Source organism: Loxodonta africana, chromosome 3 (assembly GCF_030014295.1).
Source record: "Loxodonta africana isolate mLoxAfr1 chromosome 3, mLoxAfr1.hap2, whole genome shotgun sequence".
NCBI lineage: Eukaryota > Metazoa > Chordata > Mammalia > Proboscidea > Elephantidae > Loxodonta > Loxodonta africana.
In genome coordinates this window covers 54,434,432-54,461,362 of record NC_087344.1, presented here as the reverse complement: position 1 = coordinate 54,461,362, position 26,931 = coordinate 54,434,432, and the positions used below count along the sequence as shown (strand labels likewise).

Here is a 26,931-nt window from a genome sequence, read left to right as displayed (position 1 = left end):
GGCTGAGCAGGAAGGCCTGCATCCCACTGGGAATTCCTGGCCTTTTGGATGACCATTTGGGATGCTTTCTGTGGCTGAAAACAGGGTGGATTAGCCAGTAAATGAGGTGTGCACGGGCTTACTTGTGCTTCCTTACTAATCTGTAGTACAGTTTTGCCTGTCTCTTACCACATCAGAGAGGTAGTGAAACCCGTGTGAAATGGTGCACTACAGATTACTAAGATTAGTAAGTACCTCGCTTACTGGATAATCCATCCCTGTAAGGGGTTATGAATTTGAAAAGAGGCTTTGATTCTGTAGGAAAGTGCTGTGGGGTTGGGGAGAGACAGATGCCAGCCATAGATAAAAGCAGAGTCTTTGATGTGGTGAAAAAATGTGAAATTGTTCACTACACATTTGTAAGTAAGCACAGGTAGCCTGCTTATCGGGCAATCAACCCACTTGTGTGGCTGAGAGGAGAAATATACGGGACCTGATTCAGGTGGGGTTTACTACAAGCCCTACCAGCTGCCTAGTGTGATTTATCCTTTCTGATCACCATCATCATCATCTTGACAGCTAACAATTATCGGGCACTTACTATGTGCCCCCCAGAAAACTAAACCTGTTGCCATTGAGTCAATTCCAACTCATGACAACCCCATGTGTTACAAAGTAGAACTGCTCCATAGAGTTTTCTTGGTTGTAATCTTTATGGAAGCAGGTTGCCAGACCTTTCTTCCACAGTGCTGCTGGGTGGGTCCAAACCACCAATCTTACAATTAGTAGCCAAGAGCAAACAGGACCTTACTGTGTGCCAGGCATAGCTAAATAGTTTGCATGTCTTATTTTATTTAATCCTCACAATAATCCTATAAGGTCTTAATTATCCCCTATTTTACAGATGAGGAAACTAAGGCTTATAGAGGTGAAGTAATTAGCGCAAGGTCACAGGACTAGTAATGATGAAGCCAAAATTTGGGTCCAGGGTGGCTGATCCATGCTCTTACCACGACTTGATACTTCTCTAATCCTTACAGCCACCCTGTAAGGTCAGGATAATTAGCTCCATTTTACAGCTACAAAAGTGGAAGCTATAGTGTGAGGCAAAGAGATTTGCCCAGATGGGCCCATTAGAGTTCTTTGGTTGCAAGTTCCTGAGATTTCCATCAACTGCCCTTCCTTCAGCCATACCCAGAGCTTCTCTCTGCCCAAGAAAGAAAACTAGGAGTTCAGGGCAACTCCTGTCTCCTTTGGTCCAGGGCTCCCATGTCTTTACACCTGTTCTCGCTGTCCAGAATGTTCTCTTCCCCCACAGCCACCCAGTACGCATGGAGCCAGTTCAGACACATCCTTCAAGACGTGGCTTTAAAATCCCTTCCTTCGTACTCCTTGTGCAAGGAAGACTCAGATTTTCAGATTAGTTTGGAAAAGAAAAGTTTTTCTTGCAAAGAGGTGTAAACTAGTCAGACTTCAGAAGGCCCAGCTTGCCAAATTACACACAAACACATAACAGGCACTTAAAGGGAAACACACACACATGATTACCAAAGTTACTGAGTTTTCATCAGTCTGTTCTTGGTAGAGTAACAGCCATTTTCTCACAAGATTGTACTGTAGCCACACTGAACATGCAATATCTTCGACATCAGCTTTCCGAAAGCTGGGGCTAAAGTTGTTCTCATTAAGGAGTCAGTAGCTTATGGGAAATGCTCACTTGTTTTGGGAACTAGAACCAGACAGGGTGACCGTGTTATGTTTGCTTTATATCAGAGGTCAAAGTGTGGATTTACTTTTGTCTTTGGTGTTCCTCGCTATGGGATATGCTTATGCATGATGGTGACGGTTTTATTAACCCTGGTCCTCACAACATTCTCACTTGGTAGGTATTATTCATCCCATTTCACAGATTTGCAAACAAGGACTAAGACTCAGAGAGCTGGAGTGACTTGTCCAAGGTCGGAGCTGGGACATGGCAGAGCTGTGATTCACACCAGTGCCGGACCCCAAAGCCTGGGTCATTCCACTGCATCAGGCCACCCTCCCTGCTCCTTCTCTTGGCTTTTTACCCATCTGTCTGTTTCTACATTCACTGTTTTGTGTTATAAAGTATCTGCTCAAAGGTCTCCCTCCTCAGTTACAGTATTTTCAGCTTTGGGGCAGATACTGTGTCTGTCTTGGTATCACCAGCGCCTGGCACAGGACATGGCCCATAGGAGGTGCCCAGTGGTTGTTAATAGATGATTCATTAATGGAGGGATATGAAGGCAGCCATGAAGTTTGCTGTGAGTGTTACCTGCAGAAGTCGTCTGCCCAAGGCCTGGCAGAGTGACGCCACAGCCCAGGAGACCCGGGCCGGCCTACTGGCCTGTTGCCAACCTGTGCCCAGGTGTCCTAGTAACCTGGCAGCTCTTAGGCTATTCCCACTCCCAGACTGCTGCAGGCATGACCAGCCAGCACATATACACCTGAATGCACTGATCCTGCCTGCTGGAAACCAAGACAAACGTGCACCTGCCAACCATTTATGCGTTTGGGCAGGAAATACATGTAGCCAGAATTCCCAGGGATGAACAGGCCATTTCCAATGACGGGCCACTGGCAAAGGGTATTTCTGGCCCCTGCAGGGGTGAGAGCCGGGGTGGCCAGGAAGAGCCACCATCTGTGCACTCACGGGGAGCTTCTAGGCCCCAGATCGTGGTGGGCGTTTCATCTTTTCTAGTATTTCCTTTTAAAAGGTTTTAAAAATTGAGAAGTTGGGAAGCAAACTCAATTCAAACTGACTCATGGTGACTGGCTGAGCCAGGATATGGCCCCATGAGCCAAGAAATCAATTACGGCTTCCGTTAATTGATGCGTTTATTCTCCCAGTCATTCCAAAAGGATTTGAAGGGAATTAATTAAAGGCATCACACATTGTGGCTGCGCTGTGGCCCTGTCCATGCAGTCAGCAAGACATCATGCAATAAGCCAGGCTGGCCTGTTGGCGATTCGTTCAGTAAACATGAGCCTACAAGGCCTGCTGCACTCTGGCACCGGGGTTGGTTAATTGAGTCAATCCTGGCTCCTGCATTCCACTCCATCTGTAAAATGACTCGATTTGATCACTTTTCCTTGTGTCCATGATGCGAGGCAGAGAGGCAGCCAGCTCAGAAGCTAGCATCCTTTATGACATGAAACAGGGAGCACAGGACTTAGAGTTTAAAGGCCTGAATTCAAATTCGGACTCTACTAGTTACTGTCTGTGTGCCATAAGGCAAGTCACTTCACCTCTCTGAGATCCAGGCTAATTAGTAAAATTAGGTTGCTGATGCCTCCTGGGGTTGTTCTGGGGATTTAATAATTACCATTTATTAAGCACCTTATGCCAGGCATTATGCTAAGAACTTTGCATATTTCTCATTTACTGTACAAACTACCATAAGATATAAAGAAAAAAAAGGTAGGTATTAATATTCCCATTTTGCCTATTAGGAGACTGAGGCCAGGGGCTGTGTCCGTTTTGTTCACCTTTGTGTCATGAGCACCCAGCAGAGGACTTGGCCCAGAGGAGAGTCACAGCAGCTTACATATGATGGGCCGGGTACTCCACTCCAGCCTGTTGTCGTTGTTGGGTGCCGTGGAGTCGATTCTGACTTGTAGCAACCCCATGAGGCAGAGTAGAACTGCCCTGTGGGGTTTTTTGGGTTGTAATCTTTATGGAAACAGATCGACAGGTCTGTCTCCCGAGGGGCCACTGGGTGGGTTCAAACTGCCAACCTTTCAGTTAGCAGCCAAGCACTTAACCATTGCACCAACAGGGCTCCCTGCACAAAGCTGGCCTCTCAGTATGGTGGACATGGCAGTGCAGTGCTTGGTATGTAGTAGACCCTCAGTAAATAAGCATTGTTTTCTCCTTCTCTCCTTGAGTTTATCCATATGGATTTTTCCAAGGCTCCAGTACTCATTGCCTCTGAGCTTGATAATAAAACAATAACGTTTTTAGACTAACTGGCAGCTGTCAGGAAGAAATGAGTCAGCAGAACGCATGAGTCACTTCTGCTTTCACTAAAGGCTGACCAGCCCTGGAGTCTTCCCAGGACACTCAGCGCAATCATTTGGCTCCCCCTGGGGATGCAGACACCCTTGCCCTTTGCTGCCACCACCTGCTGAAATGCCTTTGATCACACATTAAATGCTGGTTATTCCAGTTGTCTCGGCTCAGCCAGCTACCGTGAGTCAGTCTAAATTGAGTTTGCTTCCCAACTTCTCAGTTTTTTAAATCTTTTTAAGGCAAATACTGGTTGTGGGAAGAAGGCAAGAATTCGGGGACTGGCTATGGTCTCAACTCTGGGGCCCAGCGTCTTGCTCCAGCATCAACCCACAGGGTACAGTCTCCACTTGACCGGCTTCCTCCTCCTCCCACAGACTGGCCACCAGCCCCCAGGACCCACTAGATAAGTCCACTTGGCTTCTGGGGCCACAGGTTAGAACTGGAAGAACCTCCAGAAACACCTCCTCCAACACCTTCATCTTACAGGCAAGGTAGAGACAGTGTTTGCTCCAAAAGGTGGTGGCCATTGGTGTTTGCTGTTATGCCTGAGGGAACCCAGGAGTACCCAAATCCCACCCTAGAAAGTACCTGCTTCTCCCCGCAGGCTTCCCAATAGAGATGAACATGCACACCCTGGCTAAACGATGATCAGGGCACCACCGTCATCCAGGCTGGCACCCAGTGACCCCAGGGAAAAACTAAGCTGCAGGTATGCTGGATCACCCAGCAGGGTCAGCCACCTGGAAGCTCCGGACCTGACCTGGGCCCTCCTGCATCCTGGCTGGTGGCGTGGAGGAAGGAAGGGAGTCAAAGGAGAGAGGGAGATGAAGAGGGGACCATCTCCACTGCCTGGAATGAAGCTAGGGCCAAGAAGAGAGAACAAGGTGGCCCTGCCTACCCCAAGGGACCTGGCTAGCTTGTGAGCCCCATTGCAGGAGAGGGAACCCAGCCTGTGGTCCTGCTTCCTGATGTACAGAGTCCTGCCCACGAGTGCATGTGGCCCATCGGTGTCCTTGCATTTGACCAGTCAGAGCAGCACCCCCTCTTCCCTTGGCCAGTACTGGGAGGCCTGGGCAGACAGTGGGTAGAGGGATATGCTGGTGTGAAAGGAGAGGCTGAGAATTCCTTCCGCCACTCCTGCAGCTGAGGCCGGACAGACCCAGGTAGCCATACTCCAGCACCAGCACTTGCCCCAGCCACCCTGCCACCTCAGGACAGTCAGCACTCCCCTGGGGCCTGAAAATCTGTTGTGCAGAAGTTCCCCAGAATGTTCTTTGTTCCAGGATATATCTCCCTGGCCTGTCTCTCCTGCCTCCTGGTCTAGCCATTTCTAGACACACTTCCTACCCCTAACTGTAATATATATAGGGAGCGAGGGATTGGTTAAGGGAAAAGCCTGCTAATAATTATGCAGGGGCTTCAGTTCTCCATACTGCAGGGTTAAGAGCATGGGCTTGGGGTCAGAAAACCCTCAGATCAAATCCCAGCTCTCCTACTTACTTGTGCTGTGATCCTGTTTAGTTGCTCTTCAAGTCTTCTTCATTAATAAGACATATCTAATGCTTCATGGACGTATTGGAAGGTTAAATAAGATAACATAGGTGAAGCACTTAGCACACAGCCTGGCACATAGTAAATGCTCAATAATTGGCTCAGATCATTATATGGTAGGTGGTTTGCAGATTTCAGAGATTGTTGTTGTTAGCTGCCGTTGAGTTGGCCCCTGATTCATGGTGACCCCATGCACAATGGAATGAAACGCTGCCAGGTCCTGACCACCTCCATGATAGTTGTGGATCAGATAGTTGTGATCCGTAGAGTTTTCACTGGCTGATTTTCAGAAGTGAATCACCAGCCCTTTCTTCCTAATCCTAGTCTGGAAGTTCCACTGAACCCTGTTCAGCATCATAGCAACACTCACACCTTCGCTGACACATGGGTGGTGGCTATGCACGAGGTGTATTGGCTGGGAATTGAATCCGGGTCTCTCGTATGGAAGGCAAGAATTCAGTTTAATCACACTGAACACTCAGTATGAACCGAACACAGAGTTTAATCATAATTTGAGGATCTAGAAGGCCAATTGCCTGCCAAATGCAGAGCAGAAGATAAAAATATTTCTAGAAAAAAGAAGAAGAAAGAAATCTGAATAAATAGGGAAAACATTAAAGAAGGAAGGAAGGATTCAGGAACACCATCTTGGGGTCAGTGCCATGGGCCTCAGTCCATTCTTTGATGCTATGAACATTTGAAATTGTGGACTCCTAAACCCAGGGTTCCAAGGGATGCTGGAATCATCTGGTTCAGGCATCCACACAGTACAGGGATCCCCTTGATATCACCCATGAAAGATGTCCCCTCGCCTCTGCTTAATTGCTTCTAGCGACAGGAAGCTTACTACTACACAGATGGGCACTTACAAAAGGAACTGATTATTTTAACATGAGAGTCAATCGCTTGTAGGCTGTTAAGGCTGTTTGTGTTTGAACACGTATTGAAATAAGATATGTTGTCCAGTGAGGCCGCTAGTGACCCAGACTGGGCCCCAAAGACTGCAGTACCTGGATGGCCAGCATGTCCCCAGGTTTCATCCTGGGCTTTTTGGAAACATGATTTTACCCATTTTGTACCCATAGCTGATCAGAGCCCCATTAACCAAGCTCACAAGAGACAGTATTGGAAACTGAACACTGATTCATTTAGGTCGATCAGTAATTCGTACTCCCCAGCAGATGGAGTGGACTCCATGCTCAATGCCCAGCTCCTGGGGAAACAGGTTACCCGCCCAAGGTTCCAGGCGAGCAGGGGTATGGACGGGACGGTCTCTGCTGGCCACAGGGAGCCCTGATGGCATCCTCCTGTCATGGAGAGACCCCCTAGCAGGTGACCTCAGTTGCCTTCCCTCCCAGGCCTCCCCTGACACTCAAATTGTTGCATATATGGGTCAATAGTAAGTGAAGAATCCAGGCCCTCTGCAGTGAAGCAGCATTCCTATGGGGGAGGGGGGAAGTTCCTAAAATTCCCATGATCATCAAGTTTGCTCAGCCAGTATTGTCAAAACTGTTATCTTTTAGAAAATAGCTAGGCCAGTTGCCTTCCAAATGCAGAGCAGAAGATAAAAATGTTCCTAGAAAAAAAAAAAAAGAACCCTGAATAAACAGAGAAAACATTAAAGAAGGAAAGTAGGGCTTCTGCTTGTGGGTCAGTGCACACCCCACGCTTTGTGTTTGAATGACAGGGTCTGGGTTTTGGGGTTAAGAGCCCACGGCCTTGCTGCCCCTACCCCCACCACCACAGCACAGAATGTCCCTGTGCGAACTCTGACCTTTCAGATCTCTAGCATCTTCTTCATTACTCTTCCTTTCTCCCATCTTTTGTTTGCTTGTTTACTCAGTCCTCTGTTTATTTATGCAAAGCCCCATCTCCTTGCTCAAAGGATTTGTAAGACCGTACCAGAAGTAAAAGGAGCCCCAATGGCACAGTGGTTAAAGCACTCCACTGCTAACCAAAAGGTTGGTGGTTCGAACCCACCAGCTGCTCCATGGGAGAAGGATGTGGCAGTCTGCTTCTGTAAAGACTTACGGCCTTGGAAACCCTAGGAGGCAGTTCTGCTCTGTCCTACAGGGTTACTGTGAGTCAGAATTGACTCGACAGTACTGGGTTTTGGTTTCAGGAAGTACAGCCACTAAAGCAATCGCTTATGGGTAAATATAAAACATCAGGACCAGGAAGAACATAAATGTGAACAGGAAATGTAATCCAGTTGGGAAGATCAAGGGCAGGAGAGCAGAGCTGAAGCAGAAGAAGCACCAACCCAGCAGCCAGGCCTGGATCTGAATTCCAGCTCTGCCATTTACCAGCTGAGCAAATAGATGCCATGTATTAGTCTCTATGCCTCAGTCTCCTCACCTGTGAAATGGGTCTAGTCATGCTTTCTTCCTAGGATGATTAAAAGAATTAAGTGGGATAATAGATGTAAAGCACTTAGCAGAATGGCTGGCAAGTAATAGGCATTCAATAACTATTTTTATTATTGTTAGTTATTATTATGGTATCTTTACCTGTTACTACCCAGGTGCTGTAATTGCACTGTGAATTTAGCTATTAGCTTCCTAACAATCAAAGCAAAAACAGAAAGAGCTGACTGCCTATTGCTCTGTCTGTGAGGGGTCATGGAGATGCCAGCTCCATGGGGAGCAAGACCTTCCCCTTCAACTTGACCGACTCTGGCTAAGCGTTGCACCCTCTCCTTTTTAGGAGTTGAGAGCACAGGTTCAAGCTTTATTAGCCATCGAAGCGTCACTCTTTCTGCCTTTGGCTAGCTAGAAAGGTCGGGCTGGAGGTTACAAGTCACGAGGGGAATGTCATGCTTGTGAGTCACCCTGATAAAGTGCCTGCTTAATTGTGCAGAGATGTGCTAGCAGTAGGGACAACTTTGGAAACTCAGATTGGAGATAATTATCTCTTCAACTCTGGTGAGCACCTGGATCCTTGGAAGCCAGGTAATTAGGCGACAGTTCTCAAGTTGGATTTTCCTGTGGATGGTTTTGCATTTTGTAATTTCACAGCTGCTGGAGAAGGAGGCTTTGTCGGACCATTGTTGTACCTGTATGGCAGGCTCAGAGAGTGACCAAAAGCGTGATTTCTAGTTAATCCTGTCATGGCCCTCTGGGGAACGCTGAAGGAGAAAAGTTGATCGTCTCCATAATAAGAAACCAGTGTTCCAAGGAGGGGATGGGAGCTGATGTTTATTGAGCACCTACTGTGTGCCAGGTAGGAACAGAGACTCCATCCTGATCTTCCTGCCATCACCTGGGAGCATTATTACACCCAAAAGCAGGTATTGCAGTTTCCATTTTCACACACGGGGAACCCAAAGCCCAGGGATGTTAGGTGACTTGTCCAAGGACACACAGCTGGTAAGTAGCAAACCTGGGATTCTAGTCCAGCTGCGTCTGATTCTAAACCATTTTAGTGGACAGTTCTTTTATGCTGCTTCTTATGACAGGCTTTAAGAGCCCTGGTGGCCCAGAGGTTAAACGGTTGGCTGCTAAGGTTACCAACTCAGACCTTCCCAGCAGCTCCATGGCAGAAAGACCTGGTGATCTGCTTCCATAAAAATGCAATCAAGGTAATAGGGAACCTGAGGTCAAGAAGGGAGAGTATTGGCACGTCGTGGGATTGTAACCAATGTCATAAAACGATATGTGTACTAATTGTTTAATGAGAAGCTAGCTTGTTCTGTAAAGCTTCATCTAAAGTACAATTAAAACAAAAATTACAGCCAAGAAAACCCTATGGAGCAATCCTACTCTGTCACATGAGGTCACCATGAGTCCAAATAAACTCAACAGCACCCAACAACAACATAACAAGCTCGCTGCCCTCAAAGAGCCTATAGCCTAGTTAAGACAATAAGACGCCAGCCTTAAAACAGGTAAATAGCAGTTCCAAACACTATATCCAAGTGCCTAGACATTATGGGTTGCCGCAGTTCAGAGGAGGGAGTGGTTCCTTCTAGATGGCAGGGAAGGCTTCAAGGAGGAAGTGATAGTCTTTGACAAATGGGTAAGAACAATAAAGCTTGATAGACTGCAAGGGAGGCAGGAGGTCTTGGGGCCCAGGAACTGGCAAAAGCAAAGATCCAGAGGTAGGAAGGCAAATGGTCTGGGAGACCCGAGCCAAGGTTTCCGTTAGGAAGCTGGGAGAATTAAGGTTGGCGAGATGAGTGGGGTCTAGAACGCAGGGTGTCGGCCTGTCTGACAGCAAACAGAGGCCTGGACGCAGGCTCCGACTTGGGATGTTAGGACCAATTCTTTCACTTGTTGTTGTTAGGTGCCATCAAGTCGATTTCGACCCAAAGCAATCCCAAGTGACAGAGTAGAATGGCCCCATAGGATTTTCTAGGCTGTACTCTTTTTTTATTTTTTTTAATTTATTTATTGTGCTTTAGGTGAAAGTTTACAAATCAAGTCAGTCTATCATACAAAAAGCCATATGCCCCCCACCATGCACTCCCAGCTGCTCTCCCCTTAGTGAGACAGCACATGCCTCCGCTCTGCCCTGTACTCCCTGTGTCCATTCAGCCAGCTCCTGTCCCCCTCTTCTCATCTCTAGGATGTACTCTACGGAAGCAGATCGCCAGGTCTTCCTCCCGTGGAGCCACAGAGCAGGTTAGAATCACCAACCTTTCGGTTAGCAGCTGAGTGCACACTCATTGTGCCACCAGGGCTCCTTAGTGACTAAAAAAAAAAAAAAAAAAAATTTTTTTTTTTTTTTGACTAGATGAGTTTAATTACCCACTAAGTCAGCAAACTTCCTCCAAGCACCTAAAAGTGCCTAGAACTGTACAGGGCATAGAAGGGATCAGATCAGCCAAACTCCACTCCTGCCTGAACACAGACCCTGCCCCCGTCCTTCATCCTTGCCTCCCCTGTGGCTGGCCAAACCCACCCCATCCTCCAGCCCTGGTTTCCTCTTTCTCTTACACTCTGCTTCCTCCTGGCTAGGCTCTCCAGGCCCCAGTTTGGACAAGCCTTAATCAGTCCCCAACAAATGTTTGTTGAACTGCTCCAAATGGAGCCAGTTGATAGAGTGGCTGTCTCATGTCAGGCCTTCCACATATAGTAACTCATTTACCCTCACAGCTACCCGGGAGGCAGGTACACTGGTACCATCCCTGGTTTTCAAGAGAAGAGGCTCAGAGAGCTTGTGGGATTCATTCACTTCACACAGCTTGTCGGCGAGAGTCAAAGGTAGACCTGCCTATTTCAGACTCCCAACCCAGGGCCCTTTCCACTGTCGTATAGAGACTCTTGATATGTCCCTTCAACTTTACAGCTGACGGTTCACAAACTCACCCAGGCTGGCACAGCTAGTTAATGGCAGGGCTAGGTCAGGCCCCAGTCTCTTCATTCCACCTCAGGGACCCTAGGGATGGGCAGATGCTCTGGGGTGTGGCCAGCCCACCCCTTGAGGGCACATCCTCCCTGGAAACTCCTAGGGTACAGCCGAAGGAGACCTGGTGGTAAAATGGTTATACGCTCGGCTGCTAACCAAAAGGTAGGTAGTTCAAACCCACCCAGCAGCTCTACAAGAAAAAGATGTGGCCATCTGCTCCTGTAACCCTATGAGACTGTTCTCCTCTGTAACATGGGGTCGCTATGAGTCAGAATTGACTTCAAGGCACCTTACACCACCACCACCACCAGAGCCCTGCCTTGGAGCGTTTGTGGTGATCACAGCACCACCTTGTGGCAGCTTTCAGAGGTCACTTCATAGAGGAAAGGGCTCTTGGCCAGTTCCCAAGTTCCCCTGGGCTCCTCCACAATAAGTACAGGGCAGGCTTTCTGGGGAGGGTCTACTGACAGCCTTTTATTCAGGGCTTGTGCAGAACTGAGCAGCTGCTTCTACTGCCTGAGAAAGTTCCATGTCACCCAGTTATCTCCTTGTTTTCATTTTAGTCAGTAAACATTTATTAGGCACCAAAGATACAAATAAGGAGCCCTGGTGGTTCAGTGGTTAAGTGGTCAGCTGCTAACTGAAAGGTTCATTGTTCAAATCCATCTAGCTGCTCCACGGAAGAAAGGTCTGATGATCTGCCCCCATAAAGATTGTTGTCGCTAGGTGCGTCCAGTCAGTTTTAACTCATAACAACCCTATGTGACACAGTGGAACTGCTCCACAGGGTATTCTAGACCCATGAAGATTACAGCCTAGAAAACCCTGTGGAGCAGTTCTACTCTGTCACATGGGGTCACAATGAAATTGACTCAATGGCTCTTAACAACAACAAAGATAGGAAGAGGGGAAGAGAGTGCCCACTATGCCAGGTGTTTCCAGACATCATCTCATGTAGTTCCCCTGACAGCCCAGCAAGTTAGGGACCCTTGAGCCATTTTCCAGATGAGGAAATGGAGACTCAAAGAGGGGTGCTATGGCAGCTCGCACAGCCGGCTTCCAGGGCTGGGATTAGACCCCTCGCCTGTTCTCAAAGCTGAAGATTTGTCCATCTAAGCAAGACTGGACTTTCTGGCAGCAGCTGCCCAAAATGTACCATTGTTTCAATGTCCTTTTTTTGTCCAGATATAAATCAGGAGAAATTGTCTGACAAAGGATTCCTTATAAGAAAAGACAAATAAAAATTAGATCCCATTAGTGACAATTCACCTTTATTAAAATGACAAAAACTATACAAAACCAGGGTCAAATAGCCCTTTTTTTTTTTCATAGATGGAAGGGAACTCAGATGGGTTTGTTCTGAGAATTCCACAGCATTTCAGAAGTCACTGGAAGACCTCTGCCTTGTGGCAGACCCAGGTAGGGAAACTCATTGGGAGAGAGAAAGAAGAATAACAGTTAAGTCCTTGATGTGATTCTGTATTCCCTGGGCTTAAAGGGAGTCACCAGTTATTCTACCAGGGGGCCAGGGGCCTAGGCTGTGGAGGTCCATGGACACCCAGTCATGCTTACCCAAAACCAAAACCAAACCCATTGCCATCAAGTCAATTCCGACTCATAGCAACCCTATAGGACAGAGTAGAACCGCCCCATAGGATTTCCAAGGAATAGCTAGTGGATTCAAACTGCTGACCTTTCGGTTAGTAGCTGTAGCTCTTAACCACTGTTCCACCAGGGCTCCAGTCTTGCTCACAGGTGCTCACAGGGACACTCAAAGATGCAAGCCCCTGATGGATCTTGGCCACACCACAGTCCGGGGCTCCACAATGCGGTAGGGCTGTTCATGTGAAGAACTGGCAGAGTTTGTCATAAAGACTTCTTACAACCAGCAGTTTTCTTAGTGCTTTCTGCCCTGACTGCTCCTTACCAGCAATCAGTGTGTCATTTGTTATAGAAATGGAAAAAAGACTGAATTGTAAAGCTTGGGAATAGGGAAACAGGGAGCAACCACAGAGAAATCTTCTGTTTCGAGAGTATTTTCTTATCAAACTAAGCAAATTACCATTTGAAATACATTCACCTTTTAAAATAGCTGTGCTGTCAGAAAGTGAACCTGATATTCTAGTCCAGAGAACATCAAAAGTTAAGTAGACTCAGGCTTGCTGTCCCATAGCCAATGCTGTGGACATGAGAAGGTTGACTGGTGGCAGGGTAATAACCACTGTGGATTTAGCATGGTTTCGAACCATAGTCATTCTCGTACTGCTTTACGATTTGTGTCATTTCTGTTTATCATCGATGTTCCCATTTAATATCTTTTATGACAACTCATAATCTTAAATTGTTTTTAAAGGAAATTTTGCCTTCAAGTGAAAAATCAGTATTATTTGTCATAAATAGAAGGAATAGTAGAAAATAAATGCATCAAAAATAAAATAATAGTATTAAAATACAGCTTGTCACTGACATCTGCCAAAGGCTCTGAGCCTGAGGCCTGTTCCCTTTCTTAAAAAAAGAGAAATTAACAAGAAATAGAGATATAATAACAACTTCTGGAGTGGCAATAACATGGACTAGTTAACCTGAAAATTCACTACAAATACCCTAGAAATACTAGATAAAATGACAAATATCCCTTTAAATACTGCTGAGCTCCCAAGAAGTAAAGAAAATCACCAGAGATCAGAAACAAGGAGAGAACAGAAAATCAGGGCAATAAGTATGTGCCTTGACTGCAGGAAAAAAGAATGTCTCCTCTAGGGTTTAGGACCGTGTCTCACTTGGGTTTAGGACTCAGATTTATACTGCATGCATGGTCCAAGAATTCCCCAAATGAAAAAAAAAAGATTGACACTAAACTACTCTGGAGAAATACATGCTCAACCCAGGCCAAACATATGCACAGCTTTAAAGGTGAGCTTATAATCCAGACTTATAAAACACATGAGAAAACAAATCTCCATGAGGGAAAGTCAAGAGAAACAACAAACATCAGGATTAGACCCTCAGTCTTCAATAGGACACTCTGATGGAGCCGTCCTCCCCAAAATAAGTATGTTTGTTGTTATTAAAGACATGAGTTAGAACATTGAAAATAAATGGGAAGAACAAGACATTGAAGAAGGGGATAGGGAGATTTGAAAATAAATAAAACTTCTAGAAATGAAAAACAGAGTAACTAAAATTAAAACCTAGTGGAGAAGTTAAACAGCAGATTAGACAAAGCTGAAGAGAGAAATAATTAACTGAAAGATTGATTTGAAGAAATTATCCACAATGCATTATGAAGAAATAGAAAATTGGAAAAGAGAAGTTAAGGTTCAATGTTTGTCTAATATGCATTCAAAAAGAAGGGAATAGTAGAGAGATACAATTTATTGTCAGAGAATTCTCCAGAATTGATTCCTGAGATTCAAGGAGCATGAGTCTTGAGCAGGATAAATATTTTATACCTAAACACGTCATTATGAAATTGTAGAACACCAGAAATAGAGATCTTAAAAGGAAAAGGGGAAAGGAGAATTACTTTCAAAGGAAGCTCAACTAGACCAAGAAGAGACTTCTCAAAGCAACAATAGAAGCCAGAAGAAAGAGAAAAAGTAACTGTCAATCTAGAGTTCTATACCCAGCTAAACTCTCAGTCAAGATTGAGGGAAAAAATTAATTTTCAGACAAAGTCTGAGCAGGTTTACCTCTAACAGACCCTTGCTGAAATAACTACTCAAGGATATACTTCAAGAAGCAGTGAATCCTGAAGTTCGCCTTTCAGCCAAAGATTAGATAAGCCTGTAAAACAAACAATAACACATGCTTCTTGGATTAATCAAGTATATAAGACCAAATGTGCAACATCCGCCGAAAAGCAAAGATGAGAAGGCAGGAAGGGACAAGAAAACTGGACGAATGGAAATGGACAATCTGAGGTGGAAAGGGGAAGAGTGCTGACACATTGCAGGGGTTACAACCAATGTCATGAAAAAATTTGTATATAAATTTTTGAGTGAAAAACTAATTTGCTCTGTAAACTTTCACCTAAAGCACAATAAAATAAAATTAAAAAATCAGCAAAGATTAACTGCAATGATATAGAGTATCTAGCACAGTGCTTGATAACCAGAACCACGCTGGGTAAAACAGTAGCTGCCCACATCATAACTGGATAAAAGCCTCCAAACTCTGCAGCTGTGATCTCTATCCAGCCTTTGTTCCTCTGCATCTGATGTTGGTGCTTGGTCTTCCCAGTGCTTGAACACTTCACCTCACCTTGGTCTTACTTAAAGAATTCTGCCTTGGCTCACTCATCCAGTTCTCTAGGTAGATCCTGTCTCAGCTCAGGGCTCCCAAAACCACATCCTTGAAAACCAGCCACTTGCCAACAGTCTGGCCGGGCCAACCCAGCATCCTGGCATAATTCCTATTCATTCATTCTCTCCACCCTTCTCCCTGGATGAGAATTCAAAGAGACATTAATCCAGCAGTGGTAGTATCAGGAATTTTTAACCTCTTACTCATAAGCTGTCATTGCTTTGCAGTGTTTCACATACATCGCATACATCTGTGATAGACTGGTTGCAAAAAATGACCCCAATTCTCCCTGCCCCCATCCACACCCTTTACAATGGGACCTTGAAGCTCCTCCCATGAAGAGGTGAAGTCTGTTTCCCCACCCCTTGAATCTGGGCTGGCCTTGTGACTTGCATTGGCCAATAGAAGATGGAGGAAATGACATCATGCTAGTTTCAAGCCTAGGCCTCAGGAGGCCTTGAATGTGGATTCCACTCTCTCAGAACCTTGTTGTTGCCTTAAGAACAAGTCCAGGCTAGCCTTCTGGAGGATGAGAAACTATGTGGAGCACAGCTGAGTCTTCCTAGCCCTCCGCCGGCCGTAGACACATGAGTGAGCAAAGCTGGGATTAGCCCTGCCTGGCTAATCTTAGCAGAACTGCCCAGCCAATTTGTAGACTCATGAGAAATAATAATTGGTTGTTATTTTAAGCCACTGAGTTGTGGGATGGTTTGCTACACACCAATAGCTAACTGATAGAACATTTATGATATTTTATTTATTGACACATTTGAATTATGGTGTTGGAAAAGAATAATCAATATCCCAGTGACTGCCAGAAGAATGAACAAATCTGTCTTAGAGGAAGTACAGCCAGAATGCTCCTTAGAAGCAAGGATGGCAAGACTTTACCTCACTTACTTTGGACACATTATCAGGACGGCCCAATCCCCAGAGAAGGACACCATGCTTGGTAAAGTAGAGCGTCAGCAAAAAAAGAGGAAGACCCTCAGTGAGATGGATTGACACAGGAGCTACAATAACAGGCTCAAATAGACCTACTATTGTGAGGATGGCCCAGGACTCGGCAACATTTTGTTCTGTTGTACAGAGGGTCACTATGAGTCGGAGCAGACTCCAAGGAACCTAACAACAGCAACATTTATCTACACGCATGTATATAAATGCAAGTGCTTGTTCTATACTGGTTCACAGGCTGCAGCTTGCCAGTAGCTGTATTTCTAAGTGTTGTTGGCTTACTCAGCTAAATCTAACCTTTCTGATGGGAACATTGAGTTCACATGTCAGGGCGTGTGCTGTAATTTTCCATCAAAAAATAGAAAGCGTGTCATGTTTCCCACAGGCCCATTTTCTTTTTCTCAGCGATATCCGTTTATCCACATCTGGTTTAGCATATGTGCCAAGGATTACCAAAGCAAAAGGCTGCATACCCTTGACCTGGTCCCACTTTAACATATTAATCTTATAGCAAATTTTAGCCTGCCAGTGTGTCTCGTGAATCAGCCAAATTGGAGATGTTAATCTTTGCAAGTGTGTGTATGGTTTATAAGACAGAGTTTTGGAATATGTCGTAGTTGTCAAGAACATGAATTTTAGTTCAAGATTGTATTTGATCACAAAAGGAGGTGGGCCAGGAGGGTAAGAGAGAAAATGAAGAAATAAACAAGTTCCAATAGTTTCTGTGGGATGAGCCTTCCCCATCATAAAATGGAAGTAGTCATGGTTACTGGAGGATTCTTGTGAGGAATAAATGAAATAATATACGTATAAAGCACTTAGTCCAGTTGTTAGCTGCCATCATATCAGCCCCAACTCATGGCAACGCCATACACAACAGAACAAAACGCAGCCTAGTCTTGCTTCACTCCGTGATCAGTTGCCCATTGGATTGTTGTGATCCATAGGATTTTCACTGGCCAATTTTTGGAATTAGATTGTCAGGCCTTTCTTCCTCGTCCGTCTTGGCCTGGAAGCTCCACTGAAACCTGTTCAGCATCATAGCAACACACAAACCACCACTGCCAGACAGGTGCCAGCTGCGTGTGCGGTACCTTGGCTAGGAATCAAACCCGGGTCTCCTGCATTGAAGTCAAGAATTCTACCACTAAGCTACTTGTGCTCTCACACTTAGTCCAGAGCCTGTCCCATAATAAACAGTGATGATGATAATGGTGCTAAAGAAGAGGAGGAAGAGAAGGATTAAGAAGTAGAATTCCAGAACCTTGTTTAAAAAAAAAAAAAAGTAAAAAAAAAAATTTATCAAGACATTTGCAGCAAGATACCTGTCTTCAGTTTCATTCCCAGCCTCTAAGAAGTTAAGCCTGTGATGTTTGCAAGATAAAACCAAGACAAAGGAGTTTCTCAATCTGCTCACGCAGATAAGTCTGAGCGTCCTGACCCTTTGGTCCCTAAATGCCCACTTGGCTGCAGATGACTTCTGGGCTGTCGCTAGATACCAGCAAAAATGCAGAACAGACTTTCGGTCAGCTGGTTCTTTCCTCCCCACGATAGCAGACATCACATTGGAAGTGATTTCTTTCCCTTCCACGGAATTGCATCCACCAGTTGCTTTGTCCTCAGGCAGACCCAGCTTGCACCTCTCCAGCCCCGCCTCCCTGGGTGGGAGCGAGGAGCAGTCAGGCAAAGCAGATAAATTTTCCCCAGATGCTGGCAGCAGCCGTATCACTTTGCACGGCCAAATAAAAGAGAATCAAAGGCGAGAGGTTCTCTTAGGGGAGAGACAGTTAAGAGGAGACTCATTTTGAAGGCCTGGTCATTCCCTAAAGAATTCATCCCAATCCTAATAATATGTCCAGGTGGCTTCTTTTAAGTGATTCTTCCTGGTGTGAACCTCAACCCAATTTATGGGCACAGTCAAAACCCCTTTTTTTTCTCTGTCTCTCTCCCTCCCTCCCTTTGGCTGCTTCTCTCTGTGTGTTTGTCACATGCGTGTGCATCTTTGGAATGGATTTTGTGTCTAGACGCAGCTCATATGGTTTCCTTTGAGGGCTGTGTTATAGGCCCGCAGTCATGGGATACATTTCTCCTTTATTTACCACCTTATCACTCACTACACACACAACCCCCTGCCAGGAGGGAGAAGGTCCTTCCTTTTTGCTTCTCAAACTTGAGCTCCTTTGGTCTTTGCAGCCCAGGAGAATCTCATTATTGACAGTGTGATAGGCATGTGGAAGTGTGTGGTGTTGCCCTTCCATCTGTTGGATGAGATTTCTGTGTAACTCCCAGGGAAGGCCATTTAGAAATACCTTGAAAGCTCTGCAGAGGGTTACCTCACTTTAAGAAAGCTCACTGTATGAAAAGAGCAAGATGACAAGGGCAAAGCTAAAGGCAGTGTCTTAGTCTGGGTTCTCTAGAGGAACAAAGCCAATGAAGCATACACAGATATAGAGAGAGAGAAATTTACTTCAAGGAAATGGCTCACGTACTTGTGGGGGCTGGTAAGTCCCAAATCCATGGGTCAGACGACAGGCTGAAGACCTCTGCTGGCTCACATGATTTCAGGAGCTGGCAAACCCAAGGTCAGGTGGTAGGCTGGAGGCATCTGTAGGCTTATATTCCAATAACTGGAGGTCAGGCATCAATGCAGTCAAGAAAAGAGAGCAAGCTTTGCCAGAACATCCATTTATATATTGGATGCAGGCCACACTCCCTTTCCAACTAATTGGCTGCTCACATCAGATCACAGAGTGGAAGGTGATTACATGTCTGCCAAATCACTGAGAATCATAGCCTAGTCAAGTTGACACATAGTATTAGCCATCACAGGTGGTTCGTCTCCCATTGGCAAGGGGCCCCTCACTGTCCTAAAGGATTCTCCATGAACTTCTTTTAAAGAGCTGGTATTTCGTACATTTTTAAAATGTTTCATTTTACAAAAACTCAGTTTGTGCACAATTTTCAAGACCAAGACTATAGTGGAAAATGAAGTTTGTTATTATGAAGAAGCTGTCCATTGTCAGCTCTTGATATTTTTATAAAGCTAAGACAATCTTGACTTCCAGCAGTGTCAAGTGATAAAAGTACCATTGCAGGAGACCAGTGTGAACCACTGAAAGCATGATAAGATATAAACTGATTTATCTAAACCCTGGTTGATAAAAGCAAATGAAGAAGTGTTTAACTACACTTGACAGCTCTTCAACTGCTCCTCATCAGAGGATCTGTTCTGAAGGGAACCAATGCTACTATTTTCTGCTACAGTCTGCCAGTCATCACCACTTCCCGCCACTGCTGAACTCCTAAAACAGTGCTTGTGATTAGTGGCTGAATAGCAGCAGATACATTAACTGCAAATGCCCAGGCCATCTCCAAAGATGATGTAGCAGACACACCACTCCTGCATAGTTGCCATGTTGATGGTCTGTGTGGCATCAACAGCGGAGCAGATGCCACTGACTGAGCCCATGTGCCAGACACTGCCCTGTACACCTAACCTTACTCCAGCCTTGGGAAGTCAGTATTATTATATGATCTCTAGTCTATAGATGATGAAGCTGAAGCTTGGAATTATTAAATCGCTGACCTTAGTTCACACAGAGGCAAAACTAGATTCAGACACAGGTTTCTCTCATGCCAAAGGTCACACCACTTCCATCGGACTGATGGGTCCCATTCTTTTGAGTACATGGACACTTTCTAATGGCAAACATTTTTGTAGGCCCACACATAAGTCGCACTGTCAATGTCAACTGATTAAGAAAATACATAATGACCAAGAGCTACTCTGAATCCACAAATTTTTTATATGGATCTGTATTCTGTGAGTCACAACACCATCTGCGTACGATCTTAAAATCGTGACACTGACATATGGGAGACATATGAGGCATTTCATTGGCCAGCTGAACTCAAACATACCAGTGATCATGCAGATGGCACAGGACCAGGCAACATTTCATTCTGTTACACAGAAGGTCGCCATGAGTCGGAGCTGACTCAGTGGCAACTAACAACAATGACAACAGTTGGCCAGCAGTGGTTGGTATACGTGCGGCTTCCTAGATCCCTCCCAGTCACCCTGGCTCTGTGCTCCAGAGACTGGGCATCCCAAACTGCGCCATGAATCAGCTAAAAGGGTGGGGACTCTGAGCTTCTCATTATATAAACTTGGCCCAAGAGATTCTGTAAACACAGTTGATGGTATGTACTTGTTGAGAAGGTTACCGTGAACCTTTGGATCACATTATCTGCACCTGGAGATGGAAAACGAGGCAGCGTTAGCTCTGGAAAGGACCATTCGTTATTCTTGCCCATTGCAGACTGCAGTCATTCATAGTAGCATCAGTCCCCCAGAACCGAACTCCTGAAAACAAGTAATCAAAGAGCTGGGAACAATGTTAAAATACTCTTTCATTTACTTTCATTTACTCTTCCTTTGCTTTTATCTGGCTTTCAGAGATCTCAATAAGAAGAAGAAAAAAACTTCCACTTATTCTCAGCCTGAAACATTCACACTGCTGAGTCCCAGTGCTTTCATTCATTCCACAAATATTCATTGAGCACCTCCTCTGTGCCAGGCACTGTTCTAGGGCCTGAGGATTCAATAGTGATCAAAAAGGACAACAGTCCCAGCCTTTTTGAAGCTTACATTCTAGCTGGAGACTACACTATAGACTTTTAGAAAGTAAAATATGTAGTAAGTCAGATAGTGATAAATGCTTTGGAGAAAAATAAACCAGGGAAGGGGGATAGGGTACCTGGTAGGCGTGGGATGACTGCCTTTCCGATGGGGTAGGTACTTAGAGGGTGACAATTAAGCAAAGAGGCAAAGGAGGTAGGGGAGTGAGGCATGTGGGGATTCGGGGGAACAGTATTCAGGAAGAGGGAACAGCAAGGGGAAAGCCTGGAATGTTCTGGAAGAGCAAGGCCAGTGTGGCTGGAGCACAGCGAGTGAGGGAGAAGTACAGGGAAGGTCACAGGGCTTCACCAGCCATTACCATGACTTTGGCTTTTACCCTAAGAGAGAAGGGCCCCATGGAAGGGTTCTGAGCACAGAAGTAATATGATCTGACTTTACTGAAGTGTGATTTACATACCATAAAGTTCCCTCCCCACTGTGAGTCTACAATGAGTTTTAGTAAATTTACAGAGTTGTTCAGTCATCACCACAACCCAATTTTAGAACATTTCCATCATTCCCAGAAGATCTCTCGTGCGTATACCTTACACATTAAAGGGATGGCTTCAGCTCCCACGTTAAGAATAAAAATAAGACGTAGAAGGAAAGAAAGGGTTGAGAAAAAAATTTTTTTCACTGCACAAGTGAATGACAAGAAGAACTAAGAGCAGAAGAGTGAAACTATGACAGGTAAAGCTTTTATTTAATCTGCAAGACGTTTGGAACCCCCTTGGTGCTAAAGTTGTAACAGGATGAAGGGCCTCCAGCTTTCACGGTAAAAATAGGATATTAATAACATACAGAGAACTGTCAGGAAATGTGGAATTCATGTGTAAAAGCTGCATGTGTCTGTGGCTCTTGAACTTGAATATGACTGAATGCATGTTGGGTCCTTGCCCTCTTTTACATAAAAAGTCTAAATATTTATAAAACAATCTTAGTACCAGTACCAGTTGCTGTCAAGTTGATGCCAACGCATAGTGACCCCATGTATTGCAGAGTAGAGAACTGTGCTCCATAGGGTTTTCAGGGCTGTGATCTTTTGGAAGCAGATCACCAGGCCTTTCTTCTGAGGCACGTCTGGGTGGGTTCGAACCAACGACCTTTCGTTTAATAGTCAAGCACTTAACCGTTTGCGCCACCCAGGGACTAAGACGATCTTTGTACCTTAAAAACCCACAGGAAGAAAAGTAACAGTAGGGGTAGGAATAAATCCAAAGCTATTGCAGCAAACATTTATTATGCCTCCACAGCAAAAAAAAAAAAAAGCGGTTAGATCTTCTCATATTAATTATTATTAAAATGTTAAATTTCAGTTTCTTTTTTTGGCCTTGAAAAGGCCAGGAAAAAGTGGGGCCATTCTGCCCTGAATCCACATCACAAAATAAGGGAGTCATCTGTGCCCAGGAAAGGGGCCTGCATGACACTTAAAAACAGTGCCTGAGTGAGAATTTTCCACACTTTACCTGGAAGACTGAAATCTCCTGTATTGTAATATTTTGGACTGAACAGTGAACTTTGACTTTTTCCCCCCTTTCCAGCAGCTACTACAGCAGTCAGTGTCTTCTTTTTCCTAACAAATGTTTCCTGTCCTGGACCATCCACTTTCTGGGAATGGTCAGCTGGTGTAAGTCTCTGACTTCCCGCACTGGACCCTACATTGGACTAGTGTTTCATTCTGTTGTACACAGAGTTGCTATGAGTCAGAACCGACTCCACGGCACCTAACAACAACAACAACAACAGGGTGATTCCAGTCTTGGAGGAAGTACAGTCAGAATGCTCCTTAGGAGCAAGGATGGCGAGATTTTGTCTCAACTTACTTTGGACACGTCATCAGGCAGGACCAATCCCTGGAGAAGTTCACTGTGCTTGCTAAAGTAGAGGGTCAGCAAAAAAAAGGGGAATCTTCAATGAGCTGAATTAACACAATGGCTACAACAATGGGCTCAGACTTACCTACCATTGTGAGGATGGCACAGGACTGGACAATGTTTCTTTCTATCACATGTAACATCTATGAGTCAGGGCCGACTCAACAGCACCTAACAACAACAGGGTGATTCTTGGAGTCCCTGGGTGGTGAAAATGGTTAATGTGCTTGGCTGCTAAGCAAAAGACTGGAGGTTCGAGTCCACCCAGAGTCATCACAGAAGAAAGACATGGGGATCCACATCTGAAAAATCAGCAACTGAAAACCCTACAGAGCACAGCTCTACTCTGACACGAGTCAGAATCAACATGACAGTAACAGGTCTTTTGGTTTGGAGTGTGTCTTAGGCTGGGTTCCCTAGAGAAGCAAAACCAGTAAGGCATATAAATATATATAGAGATTTCTCTCAAGGAAATGGCTCACGCAGTTGTAGAGGCTGGAACGTGAGTCACGCTGGAGGATTCTCCTGATTCAAAATCCGCAAGTCAGACAGTAGGGCTCTTGCTCATAGGCTTTGAAGACCAATGAATCCCAGGATAGGCAGGCAAGATGGCAGATAAGCTGCTAGCTCAAATCCCAGGAACCGGAGGTCAGACAAACAGCAGCCAGCTGCAGGATCCAGAGTGAGCAAAAGCCCATGAGCCTTGCCAGAAAGTCCACTTATATTTGATGCAAGCGACACCTCCAAGGAAACTCCCATTCAACTGATTGGCAACTCACAGCAGATCCCATCATGGAGGTGATCACATTATGTCGAATCTCATTATGGAAGTGATAACATCATCATGTGACTGCCAAACTACATCATAACTGCCAAACCACAGAGAATCATGTGATTCTTGTTGACTTGCCTCAGCTAACAGCTGTGTTTACTGAGAGCCTGCCACGTAGCTTATTTCCACGTTTGCAACCACACAGAGAGCAAATCCTCTTTAAGATACACCCCATCTGGCTGCAGCAACAGTTAAGGATGAAAGCAGAAGAGGCCTACCCAAATTGGGTAATGTGTTTTCAACTCACTGTCAACCCTGACTTGATTTTGCTGCTCTCTGGACTCTTTTATGAGGTTCAACTACTAGTCTCTGTTCAAGGTCACAGGCAACTACCTTTTATGTTTTTTGTAATAGCACAAATGGTTTACACTCCACGGCTAACCTAAAGGTTGGTGATTTGAACCCACCCAGCGGCTCAGTGGAGGAAAGACCTGGCAATCTGCTTCCATAAAGATTCCAGCCAATGTTACAACTGACCCGATAGAAATAAACAGTTACAGCAGAATATTATAAACAACTGTACAGCAACAAACTGGATAACCTAGACGAAATGGACAAATTCTTAGAAGCACACAACCTACCCAAACTGACTCAAGAGGAAATAGAAAGTCTCAACAAATCCTTAACAAGTGACGCGATCCAATCAGTGATCAAAAACCTCCCAACAAAAAAAGAGTCCTGGACCAGATCTCTTCACTGGAGAATTCTACCAAACATTTAGGGAAGAATTGGCACCAGTATTATTTAAAATCTTCCAACGGATAGAGAAGGAAGGCCTACTCCCTAGTTCATTCTATGAAGCAAACAACTACAATACCAAAACCAAACAAGGGCACCACAAGAAAACTACAGGCCAATATCTTTTATGAATATAGATGCAAAAATTCTCAACAAACTACTAGTGAACAGAATCCAACAGCATATTAGAAGAGTCATACATAATGACCAAGTGGGATTTATTCTAGGAATGCAGGGTGTTTCAACATCGGAAAATCAATCAATGTGTAATATACCACATCAATAGAACAAAGGAAAAAAACACATAATCGTCACTATGGATGCAGAAAAAGCATTTGATAAAAACCCAACACCCTTTAATGATGAAAACCCTAAAGAAGATTGGAATAGAAGGGAAATTTCTCAGTATGATTCAGGGTACATATGAAAAGCCAACAGCCAACAATATACTTAATGAAGAAAGACTGAGAGCTTTCCCCTTGAAATCAGGAACAAGATAAGGGTGCCCACACTCACCTCTTCTATTCGATATTGTATTAGGAATCCTAGCCAGAGCAGTAAGACAAGAAAAATAAATAAAAAGGTATCCAGATTGGAAAAGAAATGAAATTATCTCTATTTGCGGATCCTACATATAGAAAATCCCAAAAAGTCTGCAAAACATCTTCTAAAGCTAATAGAGGAATTTAGCAAAACCAAAGGCTACAAGGTCAACAAACAAAAATCATCTACATTTCTATACACCAGAAATGAGAAATCTGAAAGGGAAATTGGGGAAATAATTCCATTTACAATTGCATCTAAGAGAATAAAATAACCAAGGAATAAACCTAACCACGAACATGAAGGACTTATACAATGAAAATTATAAAACATTGTTGAAAAAGATTAAAGAAGACAAGTGGAAAGATGTCCATGTCCTTGGGTTAGAAGAGCTAATATTGTTAAGATGTCAGTACTCCCCAAAGCAATCTATAGATTCAACACTATCCCGATCGAAATTCCAACAGCCTTCTTTACAGAAATGAAAAAATCAATCCTCAACTTTTTGTGGAATGACAAGAGGCCCCAAATAGCTAAAACCATGTTGAAACAGAAGAACAAACTAAGAGGACTCACATTTCCTGATTTGAAAACATATTATAAGCTACAGTAATCAAAACAGCCTGGTACTGGTATAACAATAGACACATAAATCAATGGAATAGAATTGAGAGTCCACAAATAAACCCACACATTTATGGTCAATCGACTATTGACAAGGGTACTAAGTTCATTCAATGGGGAAAGAAGAATCTCATTAATAAATAGTGCTGGCAAAAATGAAGTTCCATATGCAGAAAAATGAAACAGGATCCATGCCCAACACCATACACAAAAGCAAATTCAAAATGGATTAAGTATCTAAATATGCAAACTAAAATCATAAAACTCTTAGAAGAAAATGTAGGGGCAACGCCATCGGGCCTAGCTTTTAACAATGGATTATCTAGCGTAATAACAAAAGCACAAACAGTAAAAGACAAAATAAATAAATGGGACCTCATAAAAATGAAAACTTTTGCTTATCGAAAGACTTGACCGAAAAAGTGAAAAGACAAGCTACTGACTGGGAGAATGTCTTTGGAAACCATATATCCAAAAAGAACCTGATAACCAAAATACTTATAAAACTTGGACACCTTAACAACAGAAAGACAAATAACCATCATAAAATGGGCAAAGGAACTGAATAGACATTTCATCAAAGAGGACATTCAAATGACCACCAACCACATTAAAAGATGTTTGACATCATTAGCCATCAGAGAGATGCAAATCAAAACCACAATGAGATACCGTTTCACGCCTATGAGGATGATTAAGATTAAAAAAAAGAAAATAACAAATGTTGGCAAGGAAGTGAAGAAATTAGAAGTCTTATCCACTACAGGCTGGAATACAAAATGGTATAGCCATTGTGGGAAGCAGTGAGACAGTTCCTCAAAAAACTAAAAATAGAACTACCATATGACCCAGCAATTCCACTCCCAAAAGACTTGAAAGCAGAGACTCAGATAGAGGCTTGTACACCAATGTTCATTGCAACACTATTCGCAATAGCCAAAAGTGGAAGCAACCTAAATGCCCATCAACAGATGAATGGATAAACAAAACGTGGTACATACATACAATGGAATACTACTCAGCCAGTAGAAGAAATGAAGCCTTGATTCTTGCTACAAAAAGAGTAGCTGCTGAGATAGCTTATGTACAACCAAAAATCTCATGGGATTTGGTTTCATGGGACATCCCAGTTAATTGGCCTAATAACCAGTTTAGTGCTTCTGCTCTACCTCCTAGTTTGTTGTGTAGTACCTGGGGCCTTAAAAGCTTACAAGTGGCCGTCCAAGGCGTGACAATTGGTCTCTATTTGCCTGGAGCAACAGAGGAAGAAGAGTCAGGAATAGGAGGAGAATATGAAATGTGTGGCTAATTGCCTCCATGAACAACTGCCTCCTTTGCCATAAGACCAGAAGAACTGGATGGCACCCAGCTACCATTATTAAACATTTCAAACAAAGATTCTATAGAAGAATCCTGATAAAAAGGGGGAAAATATAAAACAGAATTTCAAATTCCCATGGACTCC

The 26,931-nt window shown here is 44.3% G+C and overlaps 1 protein-coding gene across 21 annotated transcripts in view; it reads left to right on the top strand.

Moving 5' to 3' along the window:
* The window catches only part of TMCO4 (transmembrane and coiled-coil domains 4), a 130,688-nt gene that overhangs the window by 80,347 nt on the left and 23,410 nt on the right, over positions 1-26,931 (top strand). For 15 of the 21 annotated variants that reach the window (XR_010321313.1, XR_010321314.1, XM_023551989.2 and 12 more), the window contains one exon: positions 12,245-12,331. The exons of 4 other annotated variants lie outside the window; for them this stretch is intronic. Coding sequence is in view for 15 of the 17 variants with exons in the window: in XM_023551989.2 (XP_023407757.2) it covers positions 12,245-12,331 (87 nt within the window). In the remaining 2 variants the exon portion in view is untranslated. Of the gene's footprint in view, positions 1-1,888; positions 7,160-12,244; positions 12,332-26,931 lie in introns of those variants that run through there. 2 more of the 21 variants (XM_064281400.1, XM_064281398.1) reach the window with 1 other exon arrangement.